Below are 16,971 nucleotides of genomic sequence, written 5' to 3' on the forward strand. Positions count from 1 at the left end.
TGGCTGCTATTAACAGGTTTTCAACTTCTGGAGCCTGCATGTTCTCTGGATGTATCTAGTAGTCTTTCCTACGTTATTCCTTCCTTCGAAGACCAGCTTTGAGGACAGAATTTTGGAGTTAATAATAGGGTAAGGCCTACTTTAGATAAAGTCTTTTTTCAAATGGTGATTAGCACCTGTTGGAAGATCAACCTTTTTGTAGGAGTATGTCCTTAAAGAAATACTTTAGATAGTACGACAGTTGTAAGAATTATTAGCATTGATTTAGGATCGGGAGATTAAAGTCCATTAAGAGTATCTGAATTAAAGGTAGAATTACAAAAGTATGTAAAATACAAAGGTCAAAATGAGTGTTATCTTTAAAACATATAGTTAACATCGAATATTAAACACGGGTTGCTTTAGAAAATTCAACCCCCACGACACATTGAAAGCGTAATTGCATGCTGAATAAATACCATACAAGCGAACATGCCTTTGCACCTTAGCTATAATTACCTCGATGTGTTCACAATACGATCCATCCTCACAATAGGCGCAATAATATACCGATTGCGCCCATTTGTGACTGCTCACGCCATTTGGAAGTCCATAGCAAACCTCTTCTTCCACATCGACCTGAGCCGTAGTCACGGTCAATCCAGCCCCGTACCCTCCTCCAGTCGGCGTTGTTGCATCGTGTTCGAATGCATTAGTCCTTCGTACCCTGTAGAAGCTGCATTTCCGTTCCAGCTGTCCACCCGCCTCATCCACCTCTTCCTGATCCTCAGTTTTCCGATGTCCTGGCGATGTAAGTGGAGTGGCGGGGGTGACAATGATTGCATCCTGCGGTACCGGTAGGGCATGTGTGTAGGGTCCGAATTGCGGGGCACCCTTCGGACCACCTGGCTTTCCGGGAGCAAGAGGGGTAGCAGGTGGAGTGGCTTCAGCCTGTGAGTTGAGTGGTAGAGTGGCTGTCGCAGATTTGTGAAGTTGTTGATAGCTAGGGTGATCTGGACGTATGGAGGGTCGAGGCGAGATGGGTCGGGTGTATGACTCGAATTGTTGATGATGGGGTTGATGTAAGGATTGTTGTTGATTGTTGCCTTCAACAATCGGCAGTAGAAGTTTGCTTTGTGTGGCATATCCTGCGCTGAGTTTTCGCCCTTGCGATTGCGGTGTGCGTAAATAAGAAGCTGGCAGTTGATGAAATTGACGACTCTGTTGCTGTCGTGTCGGTGTCGCTGCTCCACCTGCTTTTTGTTGTGCTAGTTTTTGTTGCTGAAGAAGGGCCTTGTTCTTGTTGTACTGCTGTCGTTGCCGCTGTCGAGCCTGACGTGATGCAAGTGATGCACCACCTGCAGCCGCATACATTATTCAACAACAGTAACACAGCGTAACGTGTTTGTGTGATTGAGTTAAGTGTAATTGATGAAAGTGTAGGATTATGGGAAAGGTAAAAATTTAAAGGAAAATTAAGCGCAGTAGAATGAAGTCGTATAAAATTGCTTTTATCACTTTACTGAGTTTAGAAAAGTCTACAATATTCGTTCAATGTCTATCAAGTTAAAAAGTGCAGCACAAAGTACCCAAGCAAGACAGGGATTAGTAAAACTGATATAGGTAGTTTCGATTGCTAGATTGTATTATCTTCCTGTCCCGTTAGGCAGAACATAAAGATTCAGTCGGCAAAGATTCTCTACCGAAAAATTCCTTCACAAACTCTTATATCATTGTCCTGGCTTCACCAACGATTGTATATTTTTTTTGCATCTAGAACGAATAGAAGAAAGATTCACTATAAAAGTCAGACAATATCGCAAACCCTTCGATAGTCATTGTTGAGAAAGTAGATACTTATCAAAGTTTGCAATGTGAGGACGACCTCTTGTCTATAAATTTTCAAATATCTTTTTTTTTTGTTTGTGCTTTACGATTGGTGGGTTTTTTCGTTCCAGTAGAACTTCTTAAGCTACAATTTCAGTTGGTTTCTAAGTGATTCGTTAGCAAGTCTAGAAGAATAGATTTTAGATTTTTTTTTGTTGATTTTAGATTCTGGTTGATTTTAGAAAATTAATGTAACTTGAATTGTCATTGTGTGATTGTTGTGTTATACTCGTTGGTGAATTCTCGGATGAAACTTTTTAGTTGTTGGTTATTTAGATTTCATCTTTAGTTCTTCATCTATATAAATATTTCCCTGTATATAAGTTTCGAAGTGATATATCGGAGAATGCCGTTTTCAAGTTGTCAACCTGCTTTTTCAACCCAAAGTTTTGACTAGTCGAACTCAATCGCTGCGATATTGTTTCCAGGGTTGGTTGCTTGCCCCATGAAATTTGATTCTCGACAATCTTTAGTTGTTGTACTACCATTGGATTGATTTAGTTGTGTAGATGCTTGTGAGCTTGAATTTAAGTTTCGAATGTGGAATAGAACCAAAAGAAATGAAATCCTTTTGTTTCAGATAAATCTACTGCACTTGAGAGAGAAAGGAAAATTGTGGTAGGTAAAGCGGATTGCAAAGGACTAAACTAGGAAGGGGTTGAGAATGGATTGTTTGTTTGGTACAATAACTAACTTATTCAGAAATTGTTGTTCATCAACAATCCTCCACTTGCGTTTCTTATAAAAATTACGTTGATAACAAAACTATTTTTCATATTATTCTATCCCATAAAAATACTATCTTTTTGGATAAAATTATATCAAATTAGTTAACTTTAGCTAACAACAACGTATATAAATTAGTAATATCTTTAAAAATCTATTCAACGGTTTATTAATCTGGTTTTGATTCTTATCAGTAATGTGCATATAAACTGGGTTTTGTATTGTCTCTTGTTATATTTTGTGTTTTCTTCCTTGTGGCAAATGATCAATCATGACAGCTTTGTTTATAAAAATGTTCGGTTTAGTCCGTTTTCCTTCATCAAAAATACAAATCAACATGCGTTCATAAGGAATTTACAGCAATTCTTCTTTGGTTTAGTTAGCACTTAATACGTTTAATAATTCCTAAGACCCATTTCATTCATGGCAATAAACAATGATAATATTTCTCCTTGTTCTCCGACTCCTCACATATAAAAAATGTTATCTATAGCTTACTGTGTTGCATCTTTTCATGCATTCTGCATTTTTTTCGCTATAATTAAGACACTTAGGGATTTTTACATTAAAAATGTTCTCTTTTATCTTTTTTTTCTCGAATAAAAATGCTATTTTATTAACAAATTCAATTCTATTCTATTCTTGCGCATCAAAAATTTCAAGTGGAAGCGATTGTGAGGGTGTTTGTGATTTATCTTTTATCTACTTCAGTTTGTAGTTTTGTTTTAATAGTTTCAAAAGCTACTTGATTTCGATTTCATTGCTTACAATAAAGTTATGTTTTTATATGAGTGGATTTTCTCTTTTGTTGTGTAGAGAAAGTTTTTTTGGGGGAATGTAGTTTTTATGAGAATTACGTGCGTTTTTGACGGACAGTTACAGGAACGCGATTTATATTAAGTTATGGTTGTAGTAGCTGAAAGGAAATTGTTAACACAGGGTTTATTAACGATATGCCCTATTTGGCTGGTTATGTTGAGGTTGTCGTATAACACCTGATTTACCATAAACACTTTATGTTATATATAACATATTCATCAATATTGTTGGTGCGAAGACCATTCACAGCTACATGGTTTTGTTTCTAATGCGATTACTGCAGCAGGTTCGTAAATATTTGAAAAATCTTCAGGAAAAGCTAAAATTTTCCTGCCCAAGTTTGAATAAAATTGAACTGATTTTGAATTAGTTTTCACTCATCGATAATATTAGGTAAAGTAATTAAGTAATCAGACCATCCCCAGTACAAAATTAAGATGTCACATAGTTTCTAGTTTTATCTAATTCTCATCCCAGACAAAACTAATTTATTTTATATAATTTGATTAATCATGCCAATCCCACCCGAATTCCGAAACTAGAAATTTCCTATGAAAGTATTTCCAGAAATGCTAACCCAATTAGAAAACCATTTATTTGCCGTGTTTCGGGAATTGATTAGATAAAACACTTCTGGAAGTCTAGCTATTCCTTTCATCAATATGACATTTTCCTTTCACAAATGCGAATTCTAATAGAAGTTTGAGCGTGTTTAATTCATTTTCGCAATCATTTAGAGAAGAATGTAACAACTGGTTCCCGAAATTCGGTACTTGTAGAGAAAAAAAATAAAGCTTCAAAAATTTCCCAATATTTAATCTTGAAATATTGGTCCCCAAAACAATATTTTACAAATTCGGCGGCTAGCAACAGACTTGCTAGTAGCCGAAAGTGCTTTATGACGCCCTATACCGCAGCCTAGAATTCACTTATATGGAAAACAATATCCTAGTTGTCAGGCTACGCCGACTGCGGCACTTGAAACTATCCTAAATTTACCCCCATTCACTTGGAGGTGAAACGGAAAGCAGCCAACGACGCATAAAGGCTCGATACCATGGTCATGCGTCTACCTGGAAATTCCTTGAAAACCATCCGGTAGCCCTGATGCCGACCGATCATATGGTTTCCAGATTCGTCTTTGAAAAGACATATCGTAATCACCGAAAGAGAAGAATTGTCGACAAATAGCCATGAGTCTTTTCAGATTACAGACCTAATAATCTTCACCGACGATTATAGCACTGGCTCGACCCCTCGGAAAAATGACGAACATATTCCAGGCAGAGATATTTGCCATTTTATTGGCAGTAGAAGAATGTCTGCGACAAAAGTGGAGGGGTCGCACCATTCAAACCTGTTCCGACAGTCGGGCGGCATTATCAGAGCTAAATGGCAACGACATATCAAGCCAGTTGTTGTGGAGTTGTCATCAGGTGCTGCTGAAACGTGGGCGACTGAACGAAACAATCGTGATGTGGGTGTCGGGGCACTCTAACATCGCTGGTAATGAGGAGGCTGACAGACTGACTCGCCGAGGGTCTGGATCCACAATCATGGGGCCAGAACTAGCTCTTGGAATCCGACCATCTACTCTTAAGTCTACTCTGAAGGATTCACGCAGCCGAATGGAGACATTTGGACTCTTGCCGGCGGGGGAAAATCCTTATGAAAGAGCCTAGGGCAACTAGAGCGGCATTTTTGTTGTCCCTTAAGAAGTGGGACATGAAAACCCTAGTAGGGCTTTTAACGGGACACTGCTCCTTAAACTACCACGTGGAAAGATTGGGGTAGTGGTTTTGGCTATGTGCAGCCAATGTGAGGAGAAGGAGGAGATAGCCCTACAGCAGCAGCTGCCTGGAATCCTCAAATCTCAGACGAAGACATCATGGCAAGATTTTCTTCAATGAAGAATCTGCACACTCCCTACCTCTGAAGAATGTTCTAAGATCCGCAAAAGTCTGCGAACACCGTAGGCGGAAGGCCATTAAATAGGCGATTTATGGGGATAGTACAATGGGCCCAACAATGGCGTGAGTGCTCGGAGCTGCGACTCACCCCAGGAAACTAAACTAACTAGGCAAAGGAGATAATCTACCAGATGCATATTATAACTACCATTACAATACATTGTCATAGTGAAATAATAGTATTAGTTGTTTACTGCTATCCTCTTTTTTTGTTTGTATTGGTCGAGGTGAAAAGATTTAAAAGACGCTGACCACCATTTAGTGTTAATTCGCAAGGAGGCCTCTAATTCACACCAGTGGCGATTTCCGGACTCGTCCCCGGTCCTGCAACTTTTCTTGTATTGCAGTTCCTTTTGCGTTTATCGCATTCCATTTTGCATCTACCCGACGAAATTATGGGGCCCATCCAAACCGAAGCGATGCAGGTACTTCCTATATCCACCCGATACACGCCGGGACACACTGGGAGGGGGAGATACAACTCCTTGTCGACATCGATGGGTTCATGTGAGCCAAGGTGATAGTTGTTGCGTGTATCAGGAGCCAGCCCCTTTGGGCGCCTGGCCAGGTAGCGTGCATTGAACCGGTATTAGAAGACCGCGTTGCCCCGAGCGAGCGCTGATCCATCCGTGAGTTCCAGGATCGGCTAATCGTTGGTTATGCCTCAGGGAACTGGGGTAGGGGCTTTGTGCCAAATTCCTGACTATTGCGGCCCGCTCCCTTGCCCACGATGTGCTAGTAAACAACCTAAATGGCGAATAAAAACAAATCAAACGAGGAGATAGTGGAAATGGAGAGTGGGCTGATTACGTTTATACGCAGGACGAAAATGCGTCGCTCGCCCTAGCGCCCAGCGAAGGACGCTACAAGGGCTGAAATACCCGACGGGACATCGGGATGCGCAGATGGAGAGAAGGACTCGCAAAGTGACGGGGCACCTGCAACAGAGACAGGAACCAGACCTTACCAAGCAGTGCCATAATTGCGGAAAGAGCCACAGTGGAAAATGCCGAAACCGAAACTGTCGGTTGTCGACTACTCTGGCGTACGTTGAAGAGGAAAGGCTTATTAAGAATTGCGCAGCAGTTGTGAAGCGCATAAGATCTGGGACGTTCCTCCAGAAAAATGTCAGCAAAGGGGTGAAAAACGGGCTAATGGAACTGGAGGAGCTCCTGGAGAGAATTTCATATTCTAGGCGGACATGGAGGGTAAGAGAAAATCCACGGGAAGTAGAAACAACCGCACCCCCCGACGAGAACACTACGTGTACCAAACGGTCCAAAAAAAGGTAGGGAGGCGAAGGAGGACTAGAGCGCCAGCTCTGCTTATTAAGGCGACGGAAGGAAAGACTTTCGCGGAAGTCCTCAGTGAAATCTGTTACGAGGTTAAACCCGAAGATAGCGGAGCAGAAGTGTCTTCCATTTGTAAAACAAAAGGTGGTGGAGTCCTAGTCGAACTAGGCCTGAGGAGAATAAATAAAGTTACGTTCTCTGAGGTAGTCAAGGGGTTTCTGGGAGAAAAAGCTCTAGTTTCCAGTCCGGAATTCACGTGTTCTCTGGAAATCCGAGACCTTAACTGCCTCACAGAGAAGAACGAGGTAAAAGAGGCCATCAAACGCGAATGTCCGGAGGTAACCAATGCTCGGATTGATATCACCTGTGCGATATCGCCAGGCCAAAAATTCGCTGTGGTGGAAGTTGCGGAGCAATATGCGAGGAAGCTTCTAAACATCGGGAAAATCAGAATTGGTTGGGCTGTGTGTACGATACGAATCCGGGCCGCCTTAACCAAATGTTACATACGTTTGAATTGAGGGCACATATCTGAAACCTGTCGAGGATCTGACAGAAGAACAATATGCCGTAAATCAACCAGGCCATAATGCGAACACCTCCAATGAAAAGGAAAGCTGCATCTTATAGAGAGACCGTGGCACGACTGATGAGAATGTTGCGTTCACTGCGAGCTCAGATCGGTGTCCAGTCTTCAGAGCAGAATTGGAAAGAGCTAGGACGCGGCCAACATGGTTCGCATCCTACAAATCAATATGCATTGGAGTGCAACCGCTCATGAGTTGCTAGCGCAGTTCGCTTAAAGCTGATTTAGTATTCATCATTGAGCTGTACCAAAACAAGGACCCAATTTCATGGCATCCTGACATATCAGGTACCGCTACCGTCTGGGTTCGGGACGGTACTCTCCTCAGGGTTCTTATCCAAGGCCGAGGGGATGACTTTGTTTGGATTCGGTGTTCAGGGGTAACATTTTTTAGTGTCTATTTTAGGCCGAATGAGACTGGTCGGGGGTGACTTCAATGCTAGGGTACTTGAATAGGGCATGCCTCACTCAGACGCCAGAGGGGAACGAATCTTCACGTCAGTTTGGTTTTAGAACAGGGAGATCCACAGTTGATGCTGTCATGCAAGTCGTGGATGCCTTTTGATGCACGGAGGCACATACCCGACGAGCTCAACGGGTAATGCTCCTCGTAACGCTTGACGTCAGAAACGCCTTTAATTCCCATGAAGATGGAAAGAGATTCTAGGCACACTAGACAATACTTTCCACGTGCGAACTATCTCTCATGAATATTGAGGGACTATCTGAGGAACCGCTCCTTGCTCTATGAAACACTGGAGGGAGGTTGGAGGTCACGTCGGGGGTAGTAAAGAGATCCATGCTAGGGCCGGACCTCAGGAACGCTACTCATGGTTTCAACCTTGCACTGGAAAAAAACCGAAGTAGTCATCCTGACTAAAAAGAGAATTCCACCGTTGCGTCTCATATCATCCAGCGAGTTGATGGTCGAGCTAAAGCGGTAAAGTACCTCGGGCTGTCGCTTGACTCAAACATGAGCTTTTTTGAGCAAATCAAAGCAGCAGCGAAGAAGGCTGCAGCTGGAGTTTCGGCGTTAAGTAGGCTACGTCTAGCAGGCGACGTCTCCTGATATCCTTCTCTATGGTGCAGAGGTATGAGCTGACGCTCTTGGCGAGGAGGTATATCATGAGCCTGTCGCGCAAGTACAGGGACGGGGAGCATTGCGGGTGGCGTCTGCGTACTGCACTGTCTCTGAACCGGCCGTAATGGTGAAGCTCACAGTCATTTCGGACGGAATCGTCCTCCTTCTCCGATAGGGAGAGTGTGCCTCATTCGCTCATCCAAGGGAATCATACCCGCGATGACACACACCGCCTCACTGATACCGTCCTATATGCGCTGCACAGCACGTTGGCCGGTATGCCGAACTTACCCTTCCCTGTTACACTGTGTTATCCATACAGGAGCCGCGAATAGCAGGATTAATTTCACCACCCCTGCGATAAACAGCCGGCGACTAGCTTTTAATATTAGGCATCATCCTTGATAGATATGAATTAGCCTTTGCTGCCTTTCTGCGCGCATAGTCCAGGTGCCCCTTGAAGCTCAACTTGGCGTCGGTCATTAGCCCCACGTCTCTAACGATTGATTTTGAAACGACCTCGTAATTACCAACTTGGATTTTGACAGTGTTGCTTTTCCTGCGATTGATAATAAGGGCCGCCTCCGCCTTATGTTCCCCCAGGTCCAATTTCATCATTTGGAGCCATGCTGTGATGGCATGAATGGTTTCGCTTGAATACAGTTCCACGTACTGGTGTGTTTCACAACTGCTACCACTGCCAAGTCGTTTGCAAAACCAATCAATGGTGCCACCTCGGCACGCGAAGTCCGAGCACTCCGTCGTACATTATGTTCCACAGGAAGGGCTCCAATACGGATCCTTGGGGAACACCTGCTGTCACAACATATTTCTTCGGCCCGTCGTCCTTCTCTTACCTCAGAAAGGTAACACTCAATTATCCGAGCTAGGGACACCCAGTTTAGCCAAGGGTGCCCTTAATCCAACCCCAGTTGGTTGAGTTAAAGGGATTCCTGATATCCTGAGATACAACCGTGGGGTACTTACCGGTGCCCGATGCCTTCGGGGCCAGGTCGACGACCGTTGCAATGGTATCGACTGTGGACCGTGTTCTACGAAACCTATACTGCCGCTCTGATAAACGCTAGCTCGACGAATGGAAGCAGCGTGTTCTATATCACCTTCTCCAACGTCTTCCCCATAGTATCTAAAAGACAGGTAGGGCGATATGAAGAGGGTGCACCAGGAGTTTTTTGGGGCTTCGGTAGCAGAACCTACTTCTGCCTTTTCCACTGCGCGGAAAATACGGATATGTTGGCGGAGCTGTTCGAAAAGTGCCCGTCCGAGGGTATCTTTCCTGCACCATGAAAGCGGCAGAAGCTGATGCTGCTGCCTAAGGCTAGCAAACATTCAGGGGAACCGTCCTCTTATAGACCCATATGTCTTCTAGATACTATGGTGAACATGTTGTGGAGGATTGATACACCAGTAGCTTAATCCCAACTACAATTTTATTTTATTATATATATATATATTTCGGGAGCAACTTACTCCCTTCATCAGTACAAAGCTAATGAAAACAATTGCGATTCTATGGTTCTATTTATACTAAAAACACTAATTACCTAAATTACACTGATACCTGGTCGCCTCAGTGAGTAAGTTAGATCTTACCGTGCTACGGGGGGCTATGGCACGGCGGACCTCTTAACCCCCATACTCGTGGGAATCAAATGAGTGCAAAACTAGAAAAGAAAGCAAAAACCAAAAAAGCGGAGCCCCGTACCGCACCAAAACTGGTTAATCAGGAGAAGGCACGTCTCCGAATTACTGAAAGCCAGGTGACTACACCCAAGAAGGGAGAAGTTGGGACGTCAAGCAGTGGATCCAAGGTGAGCATTGGTATACTGCGTGGACTACAGCCAACGAACACCACTGCTCAAAGAGCAGGGACCAGCCAAAGCACGTCTGAGATAAATATAACAGACGTTAGGAAGGAGACAGGTCTCAGTGGCGCCGGGGTTAAATGGTACCTGCGCTATCTGAAGGAAGGCCTGAAACCAGAAGAGGCCCTTAAGAAGGCTCAGGACAGACCTAAGCCATCTCTACCGGAGCCGAGAAAGCGGGGAGCAGCAGAGATCAGCCCGCATGAAGGGAATGCTCCCAAAAAACCCAGACCTGAACCCACGGGAGGAGAAAACCCGAGCAGGTCAGGAGTGAAGGCAGGACCCAGGAATCCCGGCATTAGCTACGCTAGTGCGGTCAAGGGCATTCGACTGGCCATACTGCCAAAAAGGTTTCCCGAGCAAATACTCACTCGGGAGGAACAGGAAATCATTGAGGAACTTGTCGTCAAGCAGATGATCAAGGGTTGGACGTCGAAACTGGTGTTCACCGGGATACGTTTTCGACCAGGCCTTATACTGGTGGACTGTGCGACGGAAGGTACCGCAGAATGGGTTAGAACCATAATTCCTAGATTGCCAGGCTGGGAAGGGGTGGAATTGTCAACATGTGCTGGAGATGATATACCAGGAGCACACATGGTGACAGTTTTTCTTCCAAAGGCTGCGGCAATAGTAACAGAAGACCTTATGAGACTCCTAATTGCTCAGAACGAAGATCTCCATACTTGACTATGGAGAGTCTTCAGAAGCAAGGTGGAGGGAAAGGGTAAACTCCTCACGATCGGGGTAGATGACCGATCCCTAGAGGCAATTAAACGTCGGAGTTGTCATATCAACTACCGATTTGGCAACATACCCGTGCATGCGCGCAGGGAAAAGCCGAGGAAAGAGACCTCGGAGGAGGCATCGGGTGGAAAACTTACCGAGGTCCCTGAAGAAGTCGCGGAAGCCATAGAGGCGGAAAGAACGGGATCAACCAGGGAAATAGACCTGCTGCCCAGTGAAGAGCAGAAGCTGGACGACCTAGACCTAGGACTCCTAGGGCTCGGGGTGGACAGCGACGCGCAGAAAAGCGCCATGTCGGAGGAGGAGGGTGATACTCCAACAGTGGAGAAGAGCTCCAAACAATAACGGAGCCAATGGCCAGCACTAGGATAGCCCAGATAAACCTCCACCATGCGAGAACTGCATCTGCAGTGATTGCAAGGGAAAATTCCAAGGAGAACATTGGAATAGTGCTGGCTCAGGAGCCCTTGGTGTACCGGAGGCAGATTCGCGGTCTGCAAGGAGGAGACATGCAGGTAATTTGGGACTCCTCTTGTGAAAAACCAAGAGCTTGCATAATTCTCAAACGTAATTTAAAATACATATGTCTTTCAGAGTTCTTAACCGGGGACCTTGTGGCTATCCAAGTCTCATTGGAAGCCGGGAGGAGCACTCGAGAGGTAGTTGTAGCATCGGGATACTTCCCAGGAGACGAGAGCCGGGCTCCACCGGAACAAGTCGCAAAGCTGACGAAGTATTGCGAGGAGAGGGCGTTACCACTTCTTCTCAGCTGCGATGCCAACGCCCACCACGAAGTGTGGGGAAGCAGCGACATTAATCGTAGAGGTGAGTACCTCCTCGAATTTATTCTTGGTAATAAGTTAGAAATATACAACGTAGGGAACACTCCAACATTTGTGACCAGCACCAGACAAGAGGTACTAGATATAACTCTAGGAAATACCCTAATGAACGGGATGGTCAGGAATTGGAGGGTGTCGGATGAACCCTCAATGTCTGATCACAGGATAATCAGATTCGACATTGAGGGTAACTCCGAAATAAAAAGCATAATAAGGAATCCCAAGAGAACGGATTGGGAATCCTACACAATGCACCTGAGCAACAACATTGCCCACCTTCAAGGGGGCGGTGACATCAGGAGCGAATTGGAATTAGAAACGGTGGTGGAAGACCTCAACACAATCGTCATTGACGCATATGAGGCCAGCTGTCCGGCCAAGACAGTCAAGTCATCAAGGGATGTACCATGGTGGAACAGGAACTTAGCTAGAATGAGAACGGAGGTACGAAAACTCTTTAACCGGGCAAAACGAACCGGCGACTGGCGGAGGTATAAAAATGCACTGACTGCGTATAGCAACGCGATCAGGGAAGCGAAATGAAACAGCTTTAGGGAATTCTGTGAAGGGATTGAACAAATCACGGAAGCAACCAGGCTGTACAAGGCTGTAGCCAAAGACGGGGGAATATCCTTTGTCTGCTTGAAAAAGGAAGATGGGACATTCACCGAGAATGAGGAGGACAGGGTACACCTGCTTCTCAGAACTCATTTCCCGGGGTCCTACCCCTCGGCGGCAGGCGACAATAATCTGCCTGACACCCCAACAACGAAGGGGAAGGAAAGAGAGCTGGAAACTAACAAAAGAGGCATGCTCAGAAGCTAGGCTAAGATGGGCAGTGGGAACTTTTCAACTCCCAGAGCAGATGGCATTTTCCCAGCACTTCTCCAGAGAGGCCTAGGAATTATCTTAGAGTCTCTTCTGAGGGTGGTAAGGGGGAGCATAGCACTGGGTTACATACCAAGGGCATGGAGACGGGCAAAAGTGGTCTTTATTCCGAAGGCGGGTAAAAAGGATCCTTTTCACCCTAAATCTTTCAGACCAATCTGCCTAACATCGTTCGTACTCAAAACGGTGGAGAAAGTCATAGACAACTATATTAGAACTAACGTTCTAAAGCGTAATCCCCTACATCACTGTCAACACGCTTACCGGGCAGGAAGGTCAACTGAAACTGCTCTGTATCAGCTGACAGAGGTACTACGGGACGCCATAGAAACAAAAGAAATTGCACTGTGCGTGTTTTTGGATATCGAAGGAGCATTCGACAACACATCGCACACAGAAATACAGAATGCTCAGAGCCGCAAAGGAGTGGGAAATACCCTGACACTCTGGATGGGCAAAATGCTAGAAAGCAGACAAATAGAGGTACAAACAGGTACAAATTCTATTATCATGAACACCACTCAAGGCTATCCACAGGGTGGAGTACTATCGCCGCTGATGTGGAGCATGGTAGTGGATGAACTCCTGGACGTGTTAACTAATACTGGAATACAAGTCCAGGGCTACGCGGACGACATTGTTCTAATCTGTAGGGGCAAATATGAAGATACCCTATGTGATAGAATCTAAACTGGATTAAGGGTTACTAGTGCCTGATGCAGGAAGGTGGGACTGCGGATCAACCCAACCAAAACCACCATAGTACCATTCACTAGGAGGCGTAAACTGGATCACCTGAAAGCCATAACATTACATGATATGGAGGTGAGAGGTCAAATATTTGGGAATCACGCTAGACCAAAAATTACTCTGGAAGACACATGTCAGAAACACTTGTCGAAAAGCCACGAGGGCTCTGATGACTTGCAGATCCATAGCAGGAAAAAAATGGGGTTGCAGCCCGAAGATACTACTTTGGATATATACTGCAATAGTAAGGCCAATGATTACCTATGGAGCGGTAATCTGGGCAGAAAGAACCCAACTCAGCACACAAGGCAGGGAATTACATAAGCTTCAAAGGCTGGCTTTCATGTGTATCGGTGGGGCAATGAGGAAATGCCCAACGGTATCCCTGGAGGTCCTTCTGGGATTAACCCCTCTCCATCTGCACATACAGATGCAGGCAAGGAGATCAATATTCAGGATGGCCGGTAGTATGAGTGAGGCGGGGAGCTGCCTAAATCGAAGGAAGATCGATATTCTTTCTAGGCGGTATCCGGAATTACTGATATCGAGGGACAACAGGACAACGAGGTTTCACTTCTATAAGAAGTTTGAAACACGTTGGAGTAACAAGGCAAACTGGGAGAGCTTGACTGCGACATACGGCTTAAACCAGCAATTGATTACTTGATACACTGACGGATCCCTCACAGCAGAGGGAGCGGCTGCCGGTGTCATTGGTCCAAGCAAAATGTACTTTGAGCCAATGGGCAGGTACACTAGCATATTCCAGGCGGAAATTTACGCCATAGACAAATGTGCCTCCTTTAATCTGCAAACGAACTACAGGGGGCAGAACATAGCTATTCTCACTGATAGCCAAGCAGCGATCAAGGCACTTAGGTCCAACCAGGTGAACTCTAAACTAGTATGGGAATGCCTTGAGAGACTGAATACACTGGGCTCGTCCAACAAGGTCTGGATACTTTGGGTTCCAGGCCATGCTGGGTTGGAAGGCAATGAGGCAGCGGATGAACTAGCCAAGAAGGGAGCAGGGATGCCTTTACACGGGCCAGAACCCTTCTGTGGAATCGGAAACGGTTTCATGGCTATTAATCTAAGAAACGAAGAGAAACGGTTGAGGGAACTATATTGGGCGGGCCTACCAGGGATGGAGCAGTCCAGGGTGCTTATTGGGGTATACGAACCCATGCGCACAAAGGATTGCTTAAACCTCACCAAAAAGAACCTCCGAATCATAGTGGGAATTCTCACTGGTCATTGTCGGCTGAACTATCACCTAGGGAAGCTAGGGATATCTACGGACACTGCTTGCAGGTTCTGTGAGGAGGAGGACGAAACTTCTATGCACGTCCTAGGACAGTGTCCGGCACTTGTGCAAAGTAGGTCGATACATCTGGGAGAACACTTAATACCAGATGCAAAGCTGAAACTTCTGGAAGTGGGGAACATACTAAAGTTCCTAACGGTTACAGGCCTGCTTGAGATACTATGATCAACAGGTACACTATAACCAGTAAAAGGGGCACAATAGTTCTTCAAGGACGCGGTGCGACTTTCCCTTAACAGAATAATAATAATACCTAAATTACTTTTACCAAGAAAGAAAAAAGAAAAAACATTAAATTATTAACTTAATTATCTATTAATTACCGCGGCAAGTCTTATTAATTTTGAGGGGCAATTACCGGAATCTGTATTTAATAACCGCGTCGCGTCTTCTCTCAGAATTTCTAGACTTTCCCAAGGGTCCAAAGTTGTCGTTCGGTTTGTATGCCTCAAGAGCTCAAGGTTATCGCGTTGAATGATATGGGCTTCTTCGACTATGTGCGCTGCCACTGATGACCTTATGGACGATTGTTGTGGAGGACAATTTATAATAGATTATCGAGAGCCAAGGGGACCTTTCAGATCGACAGCACCATTGATGCCATCAAAATGATTACTGGCTTAGCCGAAAATGCAATTCACGGAAGGGGTTGTACCAGCAAATATTGTGTGGTGGTGACCCTAGATATGAGGAATACATTCACCTCGGCCAATTGGAACCTTATACGAAAGTGTTGTTAGGACTTGGTTGAAGAGTGCTGGACTGGCACTCGCAGAAGAAAAGACCGAAGCGGTCCTGATCACTAAGCACCGCAACAGAAATTACGCCTGCATTCGAACCGGGAATCGTATCATCACCTCTAAGCCGGCCATCAAATTCTTGGGGGTGATGATAGACGGGAAACTCAATTTTAAGCAGCACATAGAGCATACTTGCGAAGAAGCACCCACCACGGGTATGGCTCTGGGAACGATGATGCCGAACGTAGGACGATCGCGGCATACTTGCAGGCTGCTCATAGCCAGGGTGGTGAGCTCTATCATGCTGTATGCAGTCCCAGTTTTGGGAAAAAGCACTGCAGCTTTTAACCAATACACATTAACTGATTACGGTTTACAAAAAAACATCCTTAAGGGTGTGTTCTGTCTTTAGGACCGTTTCGGATGATGCAACGTTCGTCATCTCGGGAATGACGCCAATTGGCATCTTGGCTACCGAAATGATGAATATATATAACACCTGGTTCATCTCACCCTTATTGCAGATGAAAACAGCCGAAAGGGAGAGATCCATAAGCAGATGGCAAGAGCGATGGGACCAGTCAGAAAAGGATCATTGGACTTACAGGTTGTTAAACCGGTACACCGATTTTAATAAGGTTTTGCTTTACACAAAACCTTAAAAAGGGAAAATTAATTTCTGAACAACCCAATCGTATGATAAATTTGCAGGCAGCTTATATTTGGTGACTAATATGTGGAAGTATGTTCATCACTTTACGGTACCAAAAGTAATTTTTCAGATATCAATTATATCCCATATTGGACGCCAATTTTAGAAAGATAATATCTGGATATGGTATAGTTTCCTGATAGACTTATTTCATTTTATAATTTATATATTATATATAAAAGCAAACGGTTTAAGCTATTTGGCTTGGTAGTTCAATAGTGTTATACGACAACCTTAATTTACAATTTGTATCTTTCTTAAAAATATGTATATTCTTAACTTTACGTATTTTGTTATTATTATTATTATCACAGAACTTACAGAACTACAATTACAATGAAAAATGTTTCAGATATTTAGAGCATGTCTTATTTAACTAAAATTGAGAAGTTATTTACTAGCAATCTATTTAAAAATCGGTCGTGTTAGTCAGATAAAAATTTGCAATGGAGTTCATACTTTTGAGATGTTTTTGTTGGGCAAACTAAATGGAAAGACAAAAAGCCGGCCAAAGCGTCACTGAAAAATAAATGAAAACAAAGTCAATATGAGTTTCAATGGCCGAGAATTATCTAGGTATCTCGCAGATAGAGATAAACTGAGCCATAGTAGCCTTAGCCGGTTCCAAGGCCGGTTGTGAAAGGAGAAGGGATGGATAGCTTCAGTCTGAATGGCTGTACGCGACCGCAGCGTCTCAGGGGGTAGGTTAGGAAAGTGCATGAACTTTGCAGTCTTGCAG

General features: G+C 44.5%; 1 protein-coding gene across 2 annotated transcripts in view; it reads right to left on the bottom strand.

Moving 5' to 3' along the window:
- Positions 1–16,971, bottom strand: part of LOC119652414 — a 307,544-nt gene that overhangs the window by 91,248 nt on the left and 199,325 nt on the right. Inside the window, exon 3 of one of the 2 annotated variants that reach the window (XM_038056531.1) lies at positions 499–3,508. The exons of the other annotated variant lie outside the window; for it this stretch is intronic. Within the exon in view, the coding sequence (XP_037912459.1) occupies positions 499–1,353 (855 nt within the window). The 5' untranslated portion in view covers positions 1,354–3,508. The remainder of the gene's footprint in view (positions 1–498; positions 3,509–16,971) is intronic. 2 annotated transcript variants of the gene reach the window in all.

This window comes from Hermetia illucens, chromosome 3 (assembly GCF_905115235.1).
Source record: "Hermetia illucens chromosome 3, iHerIll2.2.curated.20191125, whole genome shotgun sequence".
Taxonomy (NCBI): Eukaryota; Metazoa; Arthropoda; class Insecta; order Diptera; family Stratiomyidae; genus Hermetia; species Hermetia illucens.